Source organism: Drosophila guanche, unplaced genomic scaffold (genome assembly GCF_900245975.1).
Source record: "Drosophila guanche unplaced genomic scaffold, DGUA_6, whole genome shotgun sequence".
NCBI classification, from domain to species: domain Eukaryota; kingdom Metazoa; phylum Arthropoda; class Insecta; order Diptera; family Drosophilidae; genus Drosophila; species Drosophila guanche.
In genome coordinates this window covers 9,110,484-9,128,520 of record NW_022995744.1, presented here as the reverse complement: position 1 = coordinate 9,128,520, position 18,037 = coordinate 9,110,484, and the positions used below count along the sequence as shown (strand labels likewise).

General features: G+C 42.5%; 1 protein-coding gene across 1 annotated transcript; it reads right to left on the bottom strand.

The window, feature by feature from the left end:
- Nucleotides 1-742: 742 nt before the first annotated feature.
- On the bottom strand, nucleotides 743-17,130 carry LOC117580368 (cell death protein hid). Its single transcript, XM_034266896.1, has 4 exons — nucleotides 16,294-17,130; nucleotides 5,062-5,578; nucleotides 4,256-4,628; nucleotides 743-2,183 (listed from the first exon to the last, which is right to left on the bottom strand). Exons 1-4 carry the CDS (start codon nucleotides 16,565-16,567, stop codon nucleotides 2,103-2,105), a joined length of 1,245 nt encoding a protein of 414 aa, XP_034122787.1. The 5' UTR covers nucleotides 16,568-17,130; the 3' UTR covers nucleotides 743-2,102.
- Nucleotides 17,131-18,037: the final 907 nt, after the last annotated feature.

Below are 18,037 nucleotides of genomic sequence, written 5' to 3'. Positions count from 1 at the left end.
AGACAACTGTATCTGTCACTGTTTTGGCACCAAACAAAATTCTATACAAAAATGGCATTTGATTCTATGATTCGAACTGCGCGCTATGTACAGGGTCGAGTAAAGATACTTAAATTTATACAAACGGATCAAGTCGCATCGGGTCAAAAATATAGTTTGCTTTTGCTTCTGATTCTGCTTCTACTTTCGTTTAACTTTTTGTTCCAGTATTCATGGCAGGCCAAAAAATCAATCATTCCATCATGACTTCTGGGCCATGCGAGGCCACAAAACTTTACCGAGATCATTGTGAAAACTAATTGGCAATGAACCAGAGGAGGAAGACAGGCTTCCGCCGGTTTCCGGTTCATTTGATGCAACAAATTTACAAAAATAATTTTTTCATTTGGTTTTTTGGAAGTGGTGTGTACATATGTATGGTATGTATGTGTGTAGTTGAGAAGTGTGTGTTCTATTTTTTTTGTTGAAGGTGTGTGTGTGTGTATCTAAGGCTAGATTGGAAATGGGCATGGATATATCTGGGGTCTGGGCTATCGCTTATGGCTACACAGAATAATATTGCTTTAGGTATAATTATGTACAAAATAAACGCTTGAAAAACTCACTTATATCTACCTTAAACGCTCTAGAATTTAGAACTAAAACGCTTGGCGAACTTAAGCTTAGACTTTTCTTACATCTCTAACTCTTGCTTTCCGTTTCTCTCTCTTTTTTTCTCTATTTCACTTTTCATTTTCCTCTTTTCTTCTCTTATTTTGTATTATATTTCTTTTCTCATTGTAAAAACTGTGTATTGTATAAATCCATGAGATCAATGCGATTTTTGGGAATTGTTTTTACTTTTCTTTTGATTTTTTTTTTCACTATTTTCGCTTTTATGTTCACGTTGTGTATTCAATTAGCATTGAAACTAGCCCGGAAAATGCCAGCAAAAGCGGAAGACTAACCTCTGAAAATGGTTGGCCCGATTCTTCTCTTTCATTTGATTTCCTTTTTTTTCTTTTCTTTTACTTTGGCTATCGTAGGAGATCAATTTCCATTAATTTCCATTTTGGGAGAGATCATTTGTGTGCGTGTGTGTGTGTGTGTCCAAAAAAGATTGTTAGAGAATGGACATGGCCGTTTTTCAGAGGACATTTCCCCTTGAGCTGGACATTTACCGGACTCTGGTGGAGCTTAAGTAACTAAATTGTGAGACCAATTTGAAGACAATGATGAACAAATGACAAAAAAAAAAACATAAATCATACGAAATTTAACTAAAATAACATGACATAAACCGTAGACACAAAACATCACAAAAATGGCATAAAAACTATATACAAATAAAAAAGAACTAACTTAAACATTGCTGTTGGTGTTTTTTTTTATGATCTTTTTCTCTGCGTTTGTTTTTTAACAATTAAAGCTAGGCGGCGTGTGATCTTTTTGCTTATGCTTATAAATTTCTACTAGTTAAACAAATATTTAAAATATATTTATGTATAATTCATTTTTCTTGCGATTCGAAATCACAAAAGCGAAGACATTGAAATTGCTTCGGGTTGGAAGAAAATGCAGGTGGAATATCAGATAACTAAATGCAAAAACGAAAAATCGTATCGAAAGTGTATCTCAAGAATTGTCGGTTTTTCCTTTTTTCGTTTGTACTTGTATAATTTGTGTGTTATAGTTAAGTGTTCAAAAAGTTGTACAAAAATACATGTGTCTATGTACTCGCAATAAAAAATATGCTCTAAATTCTTAGTCACTTGTTTGCCAGTCTGAGAGTTTTCGAGTTTATTTTGAGCAGTTTTGGAGGAAATTTCTGTTCCTGTTTCTGGAGATACAAATGTACAAATGCAAAAGTTTACCCTAAACAGATTGAATATATATTGTTCTTGTGTCCCGTCAACCCTCTTAATTTATGTATTATGTATGTATGAATTTATGTATATTTAACAATCGGTTTACGAATTAATGACTTTCTGCTTTCAATAAATTCGTTGCACTTAAGTTACGGTTTCGCTACATCTAGGCATAGATCGATTTAGATAGCCTAAATACTAGCTGATTTCACTATAGATCATTCGTTTACACATATTCACGCATCCCCAGATGGTTCATCGCGCCGCAAAGAAGCCACAGCCCATGGCCAGCACGAAGACGGTCACAACGGTTGGCCAGGTGAAGCTCTGTGGTTTCTGAAAGATTCACAAAATGGATAGAAATTTAATTAGGATTAGTTATAGTTGATGTGCACTTGAATGTATATTTAAATCAATAAAGTAACCTTTCAGCATCCCCCCAAAAGCACTCCCCCTCCAACTTACTGCTCCCCTGTGTGGCATAAAATATACGAAAACCGCACACGTGACCCTCTACTCTATCCACCCTCGCTGGCACTCTTGAGCCGTAAATCAAGCGAAACTATTGACTGGCAAAAGTGACCCGAATGGGCGGTCAATTTTTGTCTGGTCAATGGTGTAATTATTTTTCTATACAGAACACTTGACTCTCCCCCTCCAGCGACATTACCACACCCGCATCAATGGTTATATAATTTACACCATTTATTTGTTCAACATTCCACGCTTGAATGGTCGCAGTGTGGCACGTGTGGATGGCATGGCCATGGATTTTTGTGGTGCCAAGTGGTGGATGGCGGCCACCACCACCACCAAACCCTACTAAAACTGACCTCAAATTTATTATGCAAATTCACTTTTTCGCTTATTTTAGCCCCGAATTTTCGGCTCTATTTGGTTGGGACATTTGTGGCATTGTCTTTTTGCGGTTAATGGTATGAAAAAGCCATCGAACATGTGTTCGAATTTCGATTCAATTTAGCTGTTTGGAAGGGGTTGTTGGATGTTGGATGGAGCTACTACGCGTTAAACAAGTCATACAATTCTTGTCCATTCTTAAAACATTCCTTCAGTGCTTAACATTTATCAACCATTGGAAAAATACACGCAATTTTATGCGTCAAATCACAATCGAGGATCCATGTCTGTGGCATACATACATATATATTTGTATGAATAATACTTTGTAGATTATGGAATTTCACACGCTCTCGTTTAGCAGCTGAAAGAGTGCTCGGATAAGGTCAAATTGTAGGAGCTTTCACAGCTTCCAGATCAGTTCGCAGCTTCCCCCAAGGGTGGACAGCCTAAGCGATAAGCGGGGGCCCAGAGCGACGAGCATGAATTACAACAAAAATCAAATGGCAATAAGAGAGAGAATGCTAGAGTTAATGTACCGACTATGTGGTATCCATTATCCCAACCAGAGTCTTTTTTTTTAACTTTAAAAGTTGTAAAATTATTTTCTGGCAGTTGCATTTTTGCCTTGACAATTTTGTGCACCCTTCCACACGCCAATTAATGGGTATTCAAGTGAACAGGGGAGCTGGTCTGATACCCAGCTGAGTCAGTATGTGTGTGTGTCATGCGATTGCGATTGAATTTCCTCAAGTTTACATTTCTTTTAATTGCGCAGGAAAGAATACGCAAAAACTAAAAACTAAGAAAAAAGCGTAAAAAGTGGGGCTTAATGAGGCCAGCAGCAGCAGCAGCGGCCGACACAAAGGCCCGACTTACACGCCAGATATGTACAGAGCGAGAGACTAGAAACGCGGCAGGGGGAGAGAGGGAGCGTACGGCGCCTGCCACGATTAACATAATGCAAGAGACGAGCAGCGCCCGAGCAGAGACAAGAGACAGTGAGACAGCGAGACAGCGAGGCAGAGAGACTGCAAGACAAGACTCTCTCCAGCAGGCACCCACCCGGGCCAGAGCCAGGAACTGCGCAATTAATTTTTATCACACTTTTAGCATGTGCAAAAAAAAAGTGTTATATGTGTTATACATTTGCCTGCAGCGACATGCACGAGCATGCACGAGCATGCATGTGCATGTGCATGTGCTCGCACTCTGGCACTCCCCACCCTGCCTCCCGCTCTAGCGGCAATTTGTCATTCCTGCGGGTTTGTATTTTTAGCATTTTCTGCAGCATTTTCAACTAGTTGAGCCTTTGAAAAATGTTTGCCACGTGCCACAGCGCTGTGGGGTAGGGCACCAGCAACAACAGATGTTGCGCCTTCAAGTTAATGAACTCCCCAACTTGCAAATATATCTGGAATATTTGTGGCACTTGCCCGAGCCGCGAGATGGTTGAAGACGAATCGGATTATAATGAAGAGAGGGAAAACAAAAGTGCTAAAAACTCTAGCCCATAGGGTATCCCATGTTAGGTGTTCCCCTTTGCTTACCTTCTTCTCAGCCTCCGCTCGCATCAGCCGCTCACGCTCTCGCTCTCTTTGAGTGTTGCTGCTGCTGCTGCTGTTGTTGCTGTGGCTGTGGCTGTGGCTGGCACTGTTGCTGCTGCTGCACTCTGCATTCGATGAATGGAGTTGGAAATTATTTTGGCTGATTGGATTGTTGTTGTTGCTGTTGCTGCTGCTGCTGGCGCTGCAGTTATGACCGTTCTTCTTCTTTCGTGGTGGTATACGTCCGTTGAACTCCTGCAGACGCTCCCGTCCGGCCGTAAAATTGTCATAGCGATCATCGTACTCATCATCCCAGCTGGTCTCATGATCGCTCTGATACTCGCGCTCATCCTCGCCCGTCGAGGTCAATCGCTTGCTATAAATGGTCAAAGAGAGACAGAGAGAGAGAGAGACATAAATATTTAGTTGGAATACTCGTAGTAGTGTGGTGGGGGGAACGTCATGTGCAATTATCAGCGAGCGCTTTGCCTTTTTCATTAATTAAAAACATTGCGTTGTGTCATGGGAATTGATATTCATGTGTGGTGTGGTGTGGTGGGGGGCAGGCACTTGGAATTTACGTTCACTACAGATAATCGAATTTGTGCTATCAGTAAGCTTCGCTTTTTGCTAGCCGTCATTTTTGTACAGTTGCTTGGAACAGATTCGATGGATTAATCATTCAATTTAAAGTCTTCCCATAAAATAATAAGGGAATAGGCCTTAAATTGTATCATCTTTCAGCAAATTGGCATCCTTCTCGCTTATTGATATTCCAGCACCGAAATAATCATTTGACTTTCACTCACCGTCTGGCTGCATCCGACTGGCTGCGCTGCAGCCGCATCTTGGAGCCCATTGGCGCCGACAGTGGCGTCGATGCCAGCTGGGGGCCATGGCTGTGCCAGCCGAAGGCCGCCGATGAGGTCGAGGTGCCGGCATTGGCCGTGTTCGGTGTGGGGGGTGGCGTGTAGGTGGCATAGTAGGAGCCGGGACCCGGCTGATGCTGCTGGCCCATGCCGTAAACGGAGGCGGGATGATGGTGCTGCAGCAAGTGCGGCGACTGCTGCGGGAAGCTGTGGCTGTAGTGCATCGGTGGCGCCGACTGCGGCGGCTGCGGTGGCATTGGCTGCGGCGTGGACGGCGCCGGATATGGCGGCTGTGTCTGCTGCCGGAAGAAGTTGTACTCCTCGCCGGCGGCATAGCTGCCGCTGGTGTGCGGTGTCCGCGGCGGCACTGTCGGTGGCCCATGGGGGAAGAAGACATCGCCGCCCGTATAGTTGCAGGAGGGACTCGGTGGCGGTGGATACTGGAATATCTGCGGGGCTGCAAATGAAAGGTAGGAGAATGGAATTACAATACGGATTGCAACACAATGCAAAAGGGGCAGACAAAGGCGGCATTGGACGAGTCGACTCGAGTGCAGTGACAATGTAGGGAAGTGTCTAAGGTCGGGGCATTGTCTGTCTTATTGTTTACCCAACTGCCACTTAGCCGACTGACTGTAAAAATCAGCTATAATTATGGCAAGTCCTCTTCGCTTCTCCGTGCTTTTTGCTGATCATAAAAAACGCCCATAAAATGATCAGGTAGCCCGCCCTGCCCAGTGCACATAAAACACGAATAAATGCAGCAAAAGTATCTCAGAAAAAACCACCAAATGCTGTATTTAAGATACGCTGAATGCAGTTAAAGGAAGCTTAAAGATAGTTAAACCTTATAGATTGGTTTTAATTACAGCATATATCTCAATTAGGGAATATTATGTATTAATGAATGATACTCTCGGATGGAGCAACTTGTTGGCACACCCTTTCGGGAGAGTTGTAAATAAAAGTACGCATTCTGGATCGACTTCTGTGTGCACACTAACCTTTAGGCAAACATCTGCAAGTGCCCAAGTATCTCTAGCAAACATATCGTAGCAAATGTACTTGAAAAGTATCTGTGTATCTTAACATCATTTATGCATGTATCTTCTGCCCCGACTCTCAGCTGCATTTCAATCTGTTTCTCTTTTTTTACTTATTTTTTCTTACTGCAATTTCATGCAAATCGACAACAAAAGCGTTGATAGGTAAGTACGTCGCTGTCGCTGCCACTGCCACTTGATATGCGCATAAATTGTGCCCCTTGCCACACTCTGACGGGGCATTAGATGGTTCGCCATACGAGACGACTATGGCTATGACTTCTTAATGTTTATTTACTTAAAAAGCTATTGGCCCGCTCGCGACAAATGATTGATTGTAATGCAAAGTTTATACAAATCACTCGAGGCAGAAAGCCGAGCAGAAAAATCAAATAATTATAGTCCCAATGGAGACGCTGGTCACTGCTCGTTTGTCCACTTAAAGTAGCCTCAAATGCAGTTATACCACACGGAATAATGTCATTCAACGTCATACAACCTGCGGGCGACTAATTTGCAATTTGACCCAATAGCCTTGAACTCGAAACGAATCGAAACGAGCCCACCAGCTGTTCGCTGTTCGCTGTTCGTTGTGGCAGTTGCAGTTGCAGTTGCAGCAAGAGCGAAACAAAAATCTGCAGTTAATTGCGAGCCAGGCCACTCCTTGCAGTCTGATTTTGTGTGTCTGTATCTTACAGATACTTTATGCCATTTGAAACTAGTTTGCAGTTTGCTGAGCAGCCGAGCAGCCGAGCAGCTGAGGCCTGCCTCTGGGGCCAGGCGCTCACGTGCGCTCCACCGCGCGCCATCGTTGCTGTTTTAACCTTGAAAAATCTGCCAGCTACAAGCTACAAGCAACACCGAAGCCAAAGGCAAAGGCATAGGCAGCACAGCGTCAGGCATCATTACTACCGAGTGCTGACAGTGCTGCTGGCCACAGTTTATATAACTAGCCATGCCATAGAACACCATAATACCATACACCATACGCCATAATACCATGCCAAGTCAGTGCAAATGATTCTGCTGGTTGCCTTTATGATGAAACTGAACAACGACCAGCTACAGTCTGAGCCCAGTCAGAGAGAGAGAGAGAGAGAGAGACCGATAAAAATGTTATTACTAATTGCAAATTGTGTGGAAAATTATTTACCAGACTACACCACACCACACATTTCGTTTTGTTTTGCCAATTTGCATATGAGAGATATTCCCTCCCTATTCCAGTGCTGATCAAGTGCTCCTCTAACCATATAAATCTTTTTGTTGTTCCCCTCCCCCCCCCCGATATCAATCGCTTAATGGCTTACTAAACTGTGATTTAAACCCTAGCTCGCTGGCTCTCTAGCCTGTGATTTAATCGCCAATTGAGTGAGCACAAAACACGTTTCCAAAGTCTAACAAAATATGTAATGTAATGCCATTTATTTTAAAGTCTAATTTATTGCGAAAATCTGTAAAGATTAGGAACGAATATTTTATAGTTTTCTATTGCAAATATTCTATATATTTTTTGTCTAAGTTTCTCTGTGTTCTTTTATCTGTAAAATGTGTTACAAATATTTGTTTTTCCTTCCTCTTCAACTAGTGCTTCCCCAGTCACAGTTTTCCCAGCAAAAAAGTCACCTTCTCGCACACATTCCCACCTCTGTGGAGCTGCTCTCTCTCTACTCCATTGCCTGCTGATCATTTTGTGCAATCGTTTACCGGCACTCAAAGCTATTTTTTATGATCCCAAGTCTATGCGGGCGATGCATTTGTCGTTGTGGAACTTTACGAAACGTGACCAATTGCTGGGCTGCCTGTGCATTGTTTTTTTTGTTCTTTCTGCATTCTTTTATAGTTTTTTATGGGCGACAATATGTGCAAAATGTTTTATTGAATTACGAGTGTTGTTTCGAATCAATGGAGAGGAGAAGGTCTACAGAGTGCAGCATCTGTGCAACGCCTTGGACACAAAAAGGCAGCAATTATGTGTATAATTTACTTGAATTTTCTGTTCTGTGTTCTATGCTATGCTGTTGCAACAATTTCTAAGGCCGCTGGGCAGCAGCCACACAGGCTGACAGCAGCCACAGCTGACAAACATCAATCAGGCCAGGCAGCACAGGCAAGCAGAACGCCTCAAAACAGCTCAAGAACAACTCTAGAGGAGAGAACCCAGGCAGCGGAAAAACGTGAAACGTGAAAAATGTTTCGCTTTAGTTGTGGCTGCTGCTGCTGCTGTTGCTGCTAAAGTCGTTGAAGTGCATTTTTAGTTGTGCATTTTCGCAGCTGATTGCAGACCGACAGCGGATAGACCCGCAGCATATGTTGCTCATTATAACCTTGAAGCTAAGTGTAAGCGATCGGGGGGTTGGGGTGGAGTGTGGGGCCAATATATACTACAAGTCTCATGAATAAGTTTTCGAGTACACACACTCGAGTATCCAACAAAACTGCGTCGCACTTCACACTCGAATCAGAAATGGAATTGGAATCGGCACAAGAATCAGAATAAGAATCTTAGAATCGAAACGAGTGTTTGTTCGATGTTGGTCAAAGGAATGGAACGGAATGGGAAATGGACAAGTGGTTTGGATGTGGATCGGATGTGGACAGAGGAAGGAACCTACAGCTAATGTGTGTAATTTTTGCAGTTCAAACATGAACCACCTCTCATGTGGATTACCTGTACAAACTCTCATATTGATGATCCCTCCTCAAGCCGTTAACGTTTTCAGCAAAGTGCAATATCTCTTCCATCGAAATCTGCCACTTGACATTGACATTTATTGATGAATATTTAATTTGAAAAGAACCGAAACGAAACGAAACGAAACGAAAGCCCAAAGAAACAAGCTCGAGATGACAGAACAAAGGAATGCGCAAATGTACTCCAAAAAGCGAGAGAGATCCGTGCTCGTTGTCCCTCTCAAGATTACAACATGCGAGACCTGAATAACTCACAAAATCCCCCCCCAAAAAAAAAAAAAGACAGAGATACATTTTTTACAGTTAACACGGCAAACGCCCACACAAGACGAGGATAAATACGAAACGGAAAACACGAGACGGGGAACATAACATTTACCACAAAAATTACATTTAAGGCGATTTGTCGCGAGTGTCACGACGATGCGGCGAGAGAGAGAGAGAGATTACCAATTTGGTCACATTACGGCGCGGATCGGATGTCTGTCCTCGTTTTAATTAGGCAACAGCAGAGGCAGCAACAGCAGCAGCTGCTGATGATCATGATGAACGGTACAAACAGGTGACTAATTAACGGCATCTTGGCGGGGGGGGGCACATATCTTTGTACGGTTTTTCGGGAAATAATTATGTGCTATGCACTGCATTAAGATATGGCTCTAAGCTCCCAACTGGCATGTTCTTTATATAGAAGCTAACAAATCTAACAAAAAGATTGCCATTTTGGGGCCGACAATTCGATCAAGTATTTGTTTTGCTGCTGCTGTTTGCTTGTTTTTTGAATGTCAATCAGGTGTCGATCTACAGATCGAGCAATTCGATGCCAGACGAATGCCATGTCCCCCCACCACCTGCTGGGCATGCGGAAGTTCTCAGCGAATTTGGGAAAGTCTCAAGTGAATCATTCGTCTTCCTTCTCCGCTGAAGGAGAAAGTTCTGGCAAAAAAAAACGGTTGAAGATCATTTGATTTACTTGCGTAACAAAGAGAAAGTTCTTTTGTTACACAATGATGATGATTACACAAAATTCCTTTGATAAATATTTGATTCGTTTGTCATTCCGAGTTGTATATATTTTTGAGCTATATACCCAAGAATTTCCTAACTGCTAACTGCATTTACGTCACTTTTTCCCTTACACGTGTCATGCGGCGGTTCCCCTCAGTCGCAGCTATTTGCTGATAATAAACCCATAAGGCCAAGCACATTAAATTAAAAGCATAAAACGGCGGCAATGCCCATTCAAGTCTATAAATATAAGCGAATGCCCGATAAAAGAATTTTTTAAATGATCTTTCAGAGCCGCAGTTCGCAATTCGCGATTCCCAGCTTGTTGCAAGGTCAGAGCATGAGATGCGGGGCCAGCAAAATAAAGCAAAATCTAGCGCATAATTTAATGAAATATTTTAGGAATGGATATGCCGTTGCGTTGCCTTCAAGAATGAGGAAACCAAACCGACAGCTCAATGCGAATTCTCTCAAACATTTTCCCAAGGAGCCTTTCTTTACAGTTTCTTTTTTCTATTTGTGTTTTTTGTTGGCAGCAGTTTTCCTGGGAAATAGCTCAAACGCTTATCACGAGCACACCAGATGGAGTAGGAGTAGCTCTGCTCAATATTTTATCAACGACAGACAAATGCAATTTTTCAATTTCCTTCCAGCACACACAACAAAGGGGAGAACAGCTTAAAAGGCTATAAAAAGCCAAAAGAAAATCCAGAAAACGATGCATACGACGCGTTGCACATCGATTGACAGGAAACTGTGCGAAACACAAGACTGCCAAGCAGTTGTTTGCATATTTTGATGGAGGATTGGCTGGTAAAAGGCACATCCAAGGAGCATGCAGCATGTGTTCCTTGCATGCCTGCATACAGGACATTTGAGGATATGGCGGGGAGAGCGAACACTAAAATATAACTGGCTGAATCAGCTTTAAAGCTCGATTGGCTTAGCGAAAAGTAGTAAAAAATATACAGAAATACAACGCATAAAGACCAAAAAATACTTAAAAAATAATAATCAAGAAGTTTCCCATCTAAATAAAAAAGTTCTACCTCCAGCAAATGTATAATTTATTTATTTTATGCCAAAATTTATGTTTATTATATTTAGAAGTAAATTTGCCGCAACTTCTAGCTCATGTTAATTGCATTTAATGTTTCACTGCAACTTCTACCATAAATGTCTTTCCCCTTTTTCCATTTAACCCAAACATTTATTTCTTTCAAACGAGCAAAAAGCATTTAACAGTTGATTAAAACGAAGCTCTTAGGCGGAAGCCTACTCCTCCGCTCCGCAACCCCGTCACAGGCGACTCCATGCCGCAATTAACAACGTAAATGCGAAAAATCACAATTAAACAATAAATAAAGTTGTGCGGCCAGGCCAGCATTCGATCAGATGAAACGCAATTAAAATAATTAAAAAAGCAAAGAAAAACAACAACTACGGCCGCAAAAAATCGACAAACTGCACGTCTTAACAGCAACAACAAACAACAGTAAAAAAGTTTATTAATAAATGAATGGCAACGGCAGTTGCGAGTGGCACCCGCGACTCGTAGCGGATCGGCCAGACTCTGTGTCTTCGCTGCGTCATTCACACGGACCACTCATAGGTGGCGTGGCCAAAGGGTAATCTCTACGAGCAACCCGCTGTCACCCCACATGGGGGGTGTCTACAATTACATGAGCTTCTTATTTGTTGATTTAATTGCACATTTTAGTAATCGCCTTTGCATTTGTTCACGCTGCTCAAGTGCAAGGCAAATTGTGGCTTCAACGGAAGGGCAATTTTCGTATGAATAAATTTATGGAGAGAATTAGGAAGACGATGTGCAACGTTTTCTATGGAAATTTACTCATTTATGGTACCTCCAATCTCTATAGCAAAACTCTATTATCGATGCCTCTAGAGAGAGAGTCTTCAGAGAACATTTTCCATGACTTTCTTGGCTTGAATGTTCCTCTGGGTTTGTTTCCTTTTAGAGAAAACATTTTAAAGTGAACTTCTGTCTCTCATGTCTCATCATTTGCCACCTTTTGCCAATTATAACAAGTAGCAGACGGCAGCAGCAGCAGCTACTTGTGTGTGTGAGAGCATATCCTGTTCTTAGTTTTCCGCCTTTTGATACATATCCTTTTCCACTTCTGGCCCTGAGCGTTGAGCACAAGTTCTTTTGTCCCTAGCCAACACGCTTGCCTGAGTCTGTTCTATGAAAAGGAGTTCGGAGTTGACAAGGACAGTCAGGCAGCCAGGCAGAGCTGCTGGGATGGATCCTTGGATGGATGGATGGCTTGTCTAGGCTCAATTTCATAACAAAAACTTGAGCACGTTTTCAGCAGCAAAGGCGAGACTATAGCCCGCCCACCAGAGCCCCCACAACTTAACCCGAACGCTTCAATGCAAACAATTTAGCACGGCCTCACCGGAGACTTAATCAAAAGCCAACTTAGGCAACGGCACAGACAGACAGTGTCTACGCCGCGTGATATCATGTCGCTTTAGTGGCTCCTTTTCTTAGTGTTGCTTGCAAGTTGCAACTGACTCGAAAAGTGTCAGGTTTTAGTTGACTTTTTTTCTTATTAGTCAAAGTGCCTGGCGGGCATTTAAACTTGAAAAATGTACAAAGTTCATTGCGCTGAATGGTGTGAAAAGTAAACAAACTTGCGCCATGAAAGGGATATTATGTTTTAAGAGAAAAAATAGTTGGAAAAGTCTTAACAAAAAATGTTAAATAAGAGTTTGTGGCTTTAAAAATAGAAATATACTTCAATTTACAAGTATTTTAATAGCTAAAACCCAAGAGAGTAATTTATAATATTATAATATTTATGGTAATTATTGCAGTGGCATTTTTTCTGAGAAAAATCTTTATAATTCCAACCTATTCTCACAATACATCTTGAACTCTCGTTGCATTTTGATTCCCCTCCATAAATCCACATAATTTCCATCAAAACTTCGGAAACTTCATCAAAATCCTTTACTCTTAGGGAGAAATTCCCGTCACAGCTGCTGGCAAAAAGTGTTTTGCAGCAAACTACTTTCCGATTTTATGGTCAAATAACATTTGGCTAAAAGAACTTTTGGTTCGATTCGTGTCGCAGCTGCTTTGGTGCCGTCCAGAATTTTTAGCAGATCATCAAAAATGTTTATGGGAAATTTATGAAGGCATTAAACCCCAAGCACAAAAAGGCACAAAAAATTCAGAAAAAAATGCAGGAAAAAGGCGAATAAACTTAAATGAAATGAAACAATTACAAACAAACAAAAGACAAAAAAAAAACGAATCCAAAAGAGAATACTTACAATAAAAACAATTTGCATAACAGAGAGAAGGAAGGAAGGAAAACAGCAAGAGAGAAACGAATTCACGGTCAATGTAAAGCCACAAGAAAAACAACAAAAAATCGCTGAAAGCCGACAGAGAGACGCGAAAGAAAAACGAAGAGAAACAGATACAGAAACAGCTCCACAGATACAAAACTGTGGTATATAAATCAGCCTGGCAACAGGCCATAAAAATCGAGATGCAAAATGCAGATGCATGCCACCTCCTCCAGCTCGTCCTCCTTCCCTTGGGTTAGGCTGTACAAAAAATGAGTGTAAAAACTTGCGGTTAATCGGAGACCCAAACCACTCTCTATTCACTCTCTTTCTCTCTGTTTCTGTGCGCAAAATCCCGCCAGGAGTCAGCTGTCGCGTGTTGCCAGGCAGGAAGCGGAGCCTACGGGTCGCCATATTTGCCGCCATTACCGTTAGCTGTCCCGCTCTCTCTCTCTCTCTCTTCCCATTTCTTTTGGTGCTGCCAAAGCTGCCACGAAGTTGCTGAGCAAAACAAAATGGTTGAAAATGTCAAGTGCGGCTGCGACGCCGGCAGCGAAAACAACGCCTAGCAGCAACAGCTGTTGGCAACAGCGAAGCAGCGAGCCAAAGCGGAGCCAGCGAATGATGCGAATTGTCAGGGCAAAAGCGAGAGGCCGTGAATTGAGGTTAGGAATATGAGGAGGGAAGAGAGGATATGCCGCAGCAGGATGCTGCTGTCATTGCACCTTTTGTTGGGCCTCCTCCTCGGTCCACATGGGCGCCGCTTAAGCCTCGCCCGAACAAAGGGTCCGCCACCCCACCGACACTCTGCATAGAAATTCTGCTGTTGGGAGAGAAGCTCTTCTGGTATTTAGGAGTTTCGGTTTTGGGGTTGTTTGCTCGGGTATTTTTAGGTCCTTTAGGGTGGGTTCAGCCTACGACGGTGACGACGATGACTAAGCGCATCTTAGTGGCCTTAGAGTAGAGGCTTTTTCCCCCCATTTTGAACGGCTAAAAAAATTGGTTAACGGGAGTTTAACTTGGTTCTTGTTTCGAGTGCTTAAAGCATTGTTCAACTAGTTCGTGGATGTGTCACTATTAGATAAATTATCCACTTGAGTGGATAACCAACACACAGTACCGCATTAGGGGAGCAAACCCAACCCCTTCGCTGCTTTAAACTTGGGGTTAACGTAACGAAGGGGCACTTTTTGCTGTTCTAAAAGGTCTTTTGTTCAAACGCAAGCCACTTAGAAGCTATATTTAATTACAATTAGCAAAGAAAATTAAATCTGACATGGTTCAAAAATTAATAAATTAATAAACCCTCAACGGTGACTCATACGAACACCTTAAGACGGGCGGGAACTCTCTTTTTGAGCTGGACCAACTGTTGCTGACAGATGCAAAAATAAAATAATGTACAAAATGTATTGTCCAGCTACAGAAATGTACAATACCGCTCCACCCGAGCTGCACCGCAGCTGGCAATCAGCGACGGCCACAGCAACAAAAATCTATTATGCAAAAGGCGAACAAAAATAAACAGCAAGAAAATCCAAGGGGAAAAAAAGGCAGCAAGAAAAAACCGCAAAGCAAACATGAACACAAAAACTGACCGCACTCAACGCCCGAGTCGCGGGCTACACACAAAAGCTACTTAAACCACCGTTAAGCCAAACACTTTGCAAATGGCCCACACCCCTACTGGTACGCCCCCCGCTCTTTTCCGACCCGACTTTTCCGCTGGAAAACTAGTTGCCTAAGGTCAAATGGCGTTTAATAATTTGGGTTACGACTCTGGCTGGTTGGCTGACTGCCTGACTAGCTGGCTGGCGGTGGAACAGTAACAGATACTGGGGGCCAGGTTAAGAGATTGAGATACATATCGGGTCGATATATAGCCAGATACTGGAATAAGACATTCGACTCGGAGTTTGGCGCGTGCCAATTAAACGTGGCTTAGAGTTGTTCGCTCTTTGTGTTTTTCTTTTGCCTGCTTCTGGTCCAGCACACGCCCAACTTCGTTTTTTTTTTTTTGTGGCTCAAAACAATATTGCATGTCAGGCAAAAAGTTGGCAGCACCCCAGCACACGTCTCTGGCTGTGAATTGGCCGAGCATTCAGTTGAATTTTGTGTGATTGGGGAGCGATTTGTGCGCGGCTTCTTATGGTTTATTTATGAGTTTTATTGCATGGAAATTGTATGCAAATTATCGCATGGACATGAGTGGCTCATTTAAGCTTTAGCTTAACATAAATTCAGTTAAATATTTATCCAAAGAGTTGATATGATAAGGTTTCCCTGACATCTACTTATTTTTCTTAATGCAATAAAGAATTATCTTGTAAGTCCAATGAAATTGGATCTGGGCCTTCAACCCTTGTTCCTTTTTATTTACCCTGCATTTCTGTGTCTTCCCATTTATTCGGTTAGCTCCCCCCAAGCGGAAACCTTTCAATAACTTCTCAATTTTCTCCCTCTTTGAACACTTGTTCGATTAATTTTTATTGAATTACAATTACAAAATTTCGGTTTGCTTGCGGCCTCTTTTCGTGTGTAATCGATTGTAATTTAATGCAAATTTCATGTTCCCCCTCTCCAGCTCTCTTTCTCTGACAAAATTCTGACCTGACCATACCCAAAAAACAAGAAAAACCTGGCTGATGAGTCAACAATCTCAGCCTTGAAAAGTGAAACTTGAACAAGCGGAACTGAAGCAGTCGACGATTAACTTGGCTAATTGCTGACCCATTTCGATATGCAAAACAAAAACCAGCTGAAGCGGACAGTTTTGCGGACAAGAGATTCTTTTTTTTAAGACTTTAGCATGAGGAAGAACTGATTGTGTTTATGCTTATAGGTAATTGAAAATCCCTATAGCTATTCTAATTCATTTAAATAATAAATACAATTTTTAAAAATCTCTGCACCATTATTTTTAGCTTCAACACCAAAAGATTGTAAGTTTAAAATGCAGCTTGAAGTCAGATTTCCTAAGAAATCTTCAGAAATCTATCAAACTTTAGCTTTTTTTTCCAAAATATTCCCCAAAGTAGGGAATAACTTTACGTTGATTCCATCGATAGGGAGTAATTAATGCTAAAGATCTTTGTGGACTTACCGCTGTTGTTCTGTTGGCTGTGGCTGTGATAGAGGCGCACCCACTCGCAGAGGGCGTAGAGCACCTGGTCCGTGGGCAGTGGCGACTGCATCGGCGTCTGCGTGGCCGAAGTGGTGGTGTTGGGAGACTGTGAGGCAATGCTGCTGGCGCCGTCCGAGGAACCTGCCGATGAGGTGGAGGCACCCGATGAGGATGCCCCCGAAGAGGAGCCCGAGGCGCCCGACGCGGCAATGTCATCGGCTCCGCCCTCAGGCAGATAAAAGGGCACGGCCATTGTCCGTGTGTGTGTGTGAGTCTGAGAATTTTTGGGGAAGGTGGGGATGGGTGTCCTGCGCTTTCTGCTTTTGCCTGGCTCTTCTTTCCTCTTCCTGCTGTCCGTTTCTTTTTTTTTGTTGGCTGACCCTTTGTTATTGTTCTTCGTTCGTTTTGGTTGTTATTTTGCTCGTTTTTCTTTTGGCGATTTTCACTCAATTTATTTTGTATTTCTTGTGCAAGATTTTGAATATTAGAAACTTTTGCATTTTTTGTGCAGTTTTCTTTTTGGATTTCACTCAGAGTTGGTTATTTTATGTGCATTAGTTTTTTTGCATGTTTTGTTGCTTTCAATTCTTTTGCATTTTTCATAAAGAACTTTTTACGAGAACTTATTTAAAAACACAAACAATATATCGGGATGGGGGATTCGGTTTATCTTATTTCGTCGAAGAACTTAAAACGTGTGTGTGTGTTCGTGTGTCGCAGACTCAAGAGAGAACGCTTCCAGAGATCTGGAAACTGTCTTCGGGCTGGGGAGTGAACACGTCTTACTGGCTCCGCGGCTAAAAAGTATTTGTGGCGGCGGCAGGCGCCTCAAACTACAGTCGGCAGAGTCGGCTCAGCGGCTAGGCGGCAGCGAGGCGACGCGACGCTTTGCGAGGCAGAGCAGCGCTGAGTAGGCGCAGGGAGCCAGTGCACTGTGCTGTGTTCTCGCTCTCCCTCTCTTGCTCTTGCACATGCACATGCAAGCAGGTAGCTGGAGGGGGCGCGCAAAGAGTATAAAAAATCTCTTCCAAATGAGAGTGAGTGGGCAGGGCAGGGCAGGACAGGCAGGCTGGCGGCTCTTGTGCGAGCATGTGTTTGTGTCTGTGTGTGTTTTGTGCTGTGAGAGAGTGCACAAAGATCTTGTTGAGCAGGTAACAGGCGGCAGCGCAGTAACAGCACGGGGAGCAGCGCTGCCCAGCGAACGTTAAAGCAAAACAAAAAGTACGATTGTGCAGCGCTCTGCTCTTGGGACCCTTGACTGGCTCTCTTTTTTTTCTAGTGCTGCAGAGAACCAGGCAGAGCAGAGCGTTTTTTAAGAGCCTAAAAAGAGTAGTAGAAATAGGAGTATTAGTGGAACGAAAAATGTCTCAAAATGGTAGGAAAATGTAGGAAAACTGCCTATAAGAATAAGTAGAGCTATTCCAAAGAGTGGTTATGCCTTTCCACAACTTGACTTGATTGGTTTTATATTAAATATTGAATTTATGTTACTTTTTGATAAATTTCATCATACAATTTTATAGAAATTGACTTCAAACCTGTTTTTGCTTTCGGGCCCACCATAAACAGGCTTATGCTCCACCTCCCCTCCCACTCTCTTGGGTACTCAGCACAATCAAATTTGCGCGCGAAAATATAAAGATTAAGAAAATCGAAGGAATTACGAAATAATATTTAATTATTCCTTTGATATTTGAGTATTGGAAATTGGAATGCTTTTAAT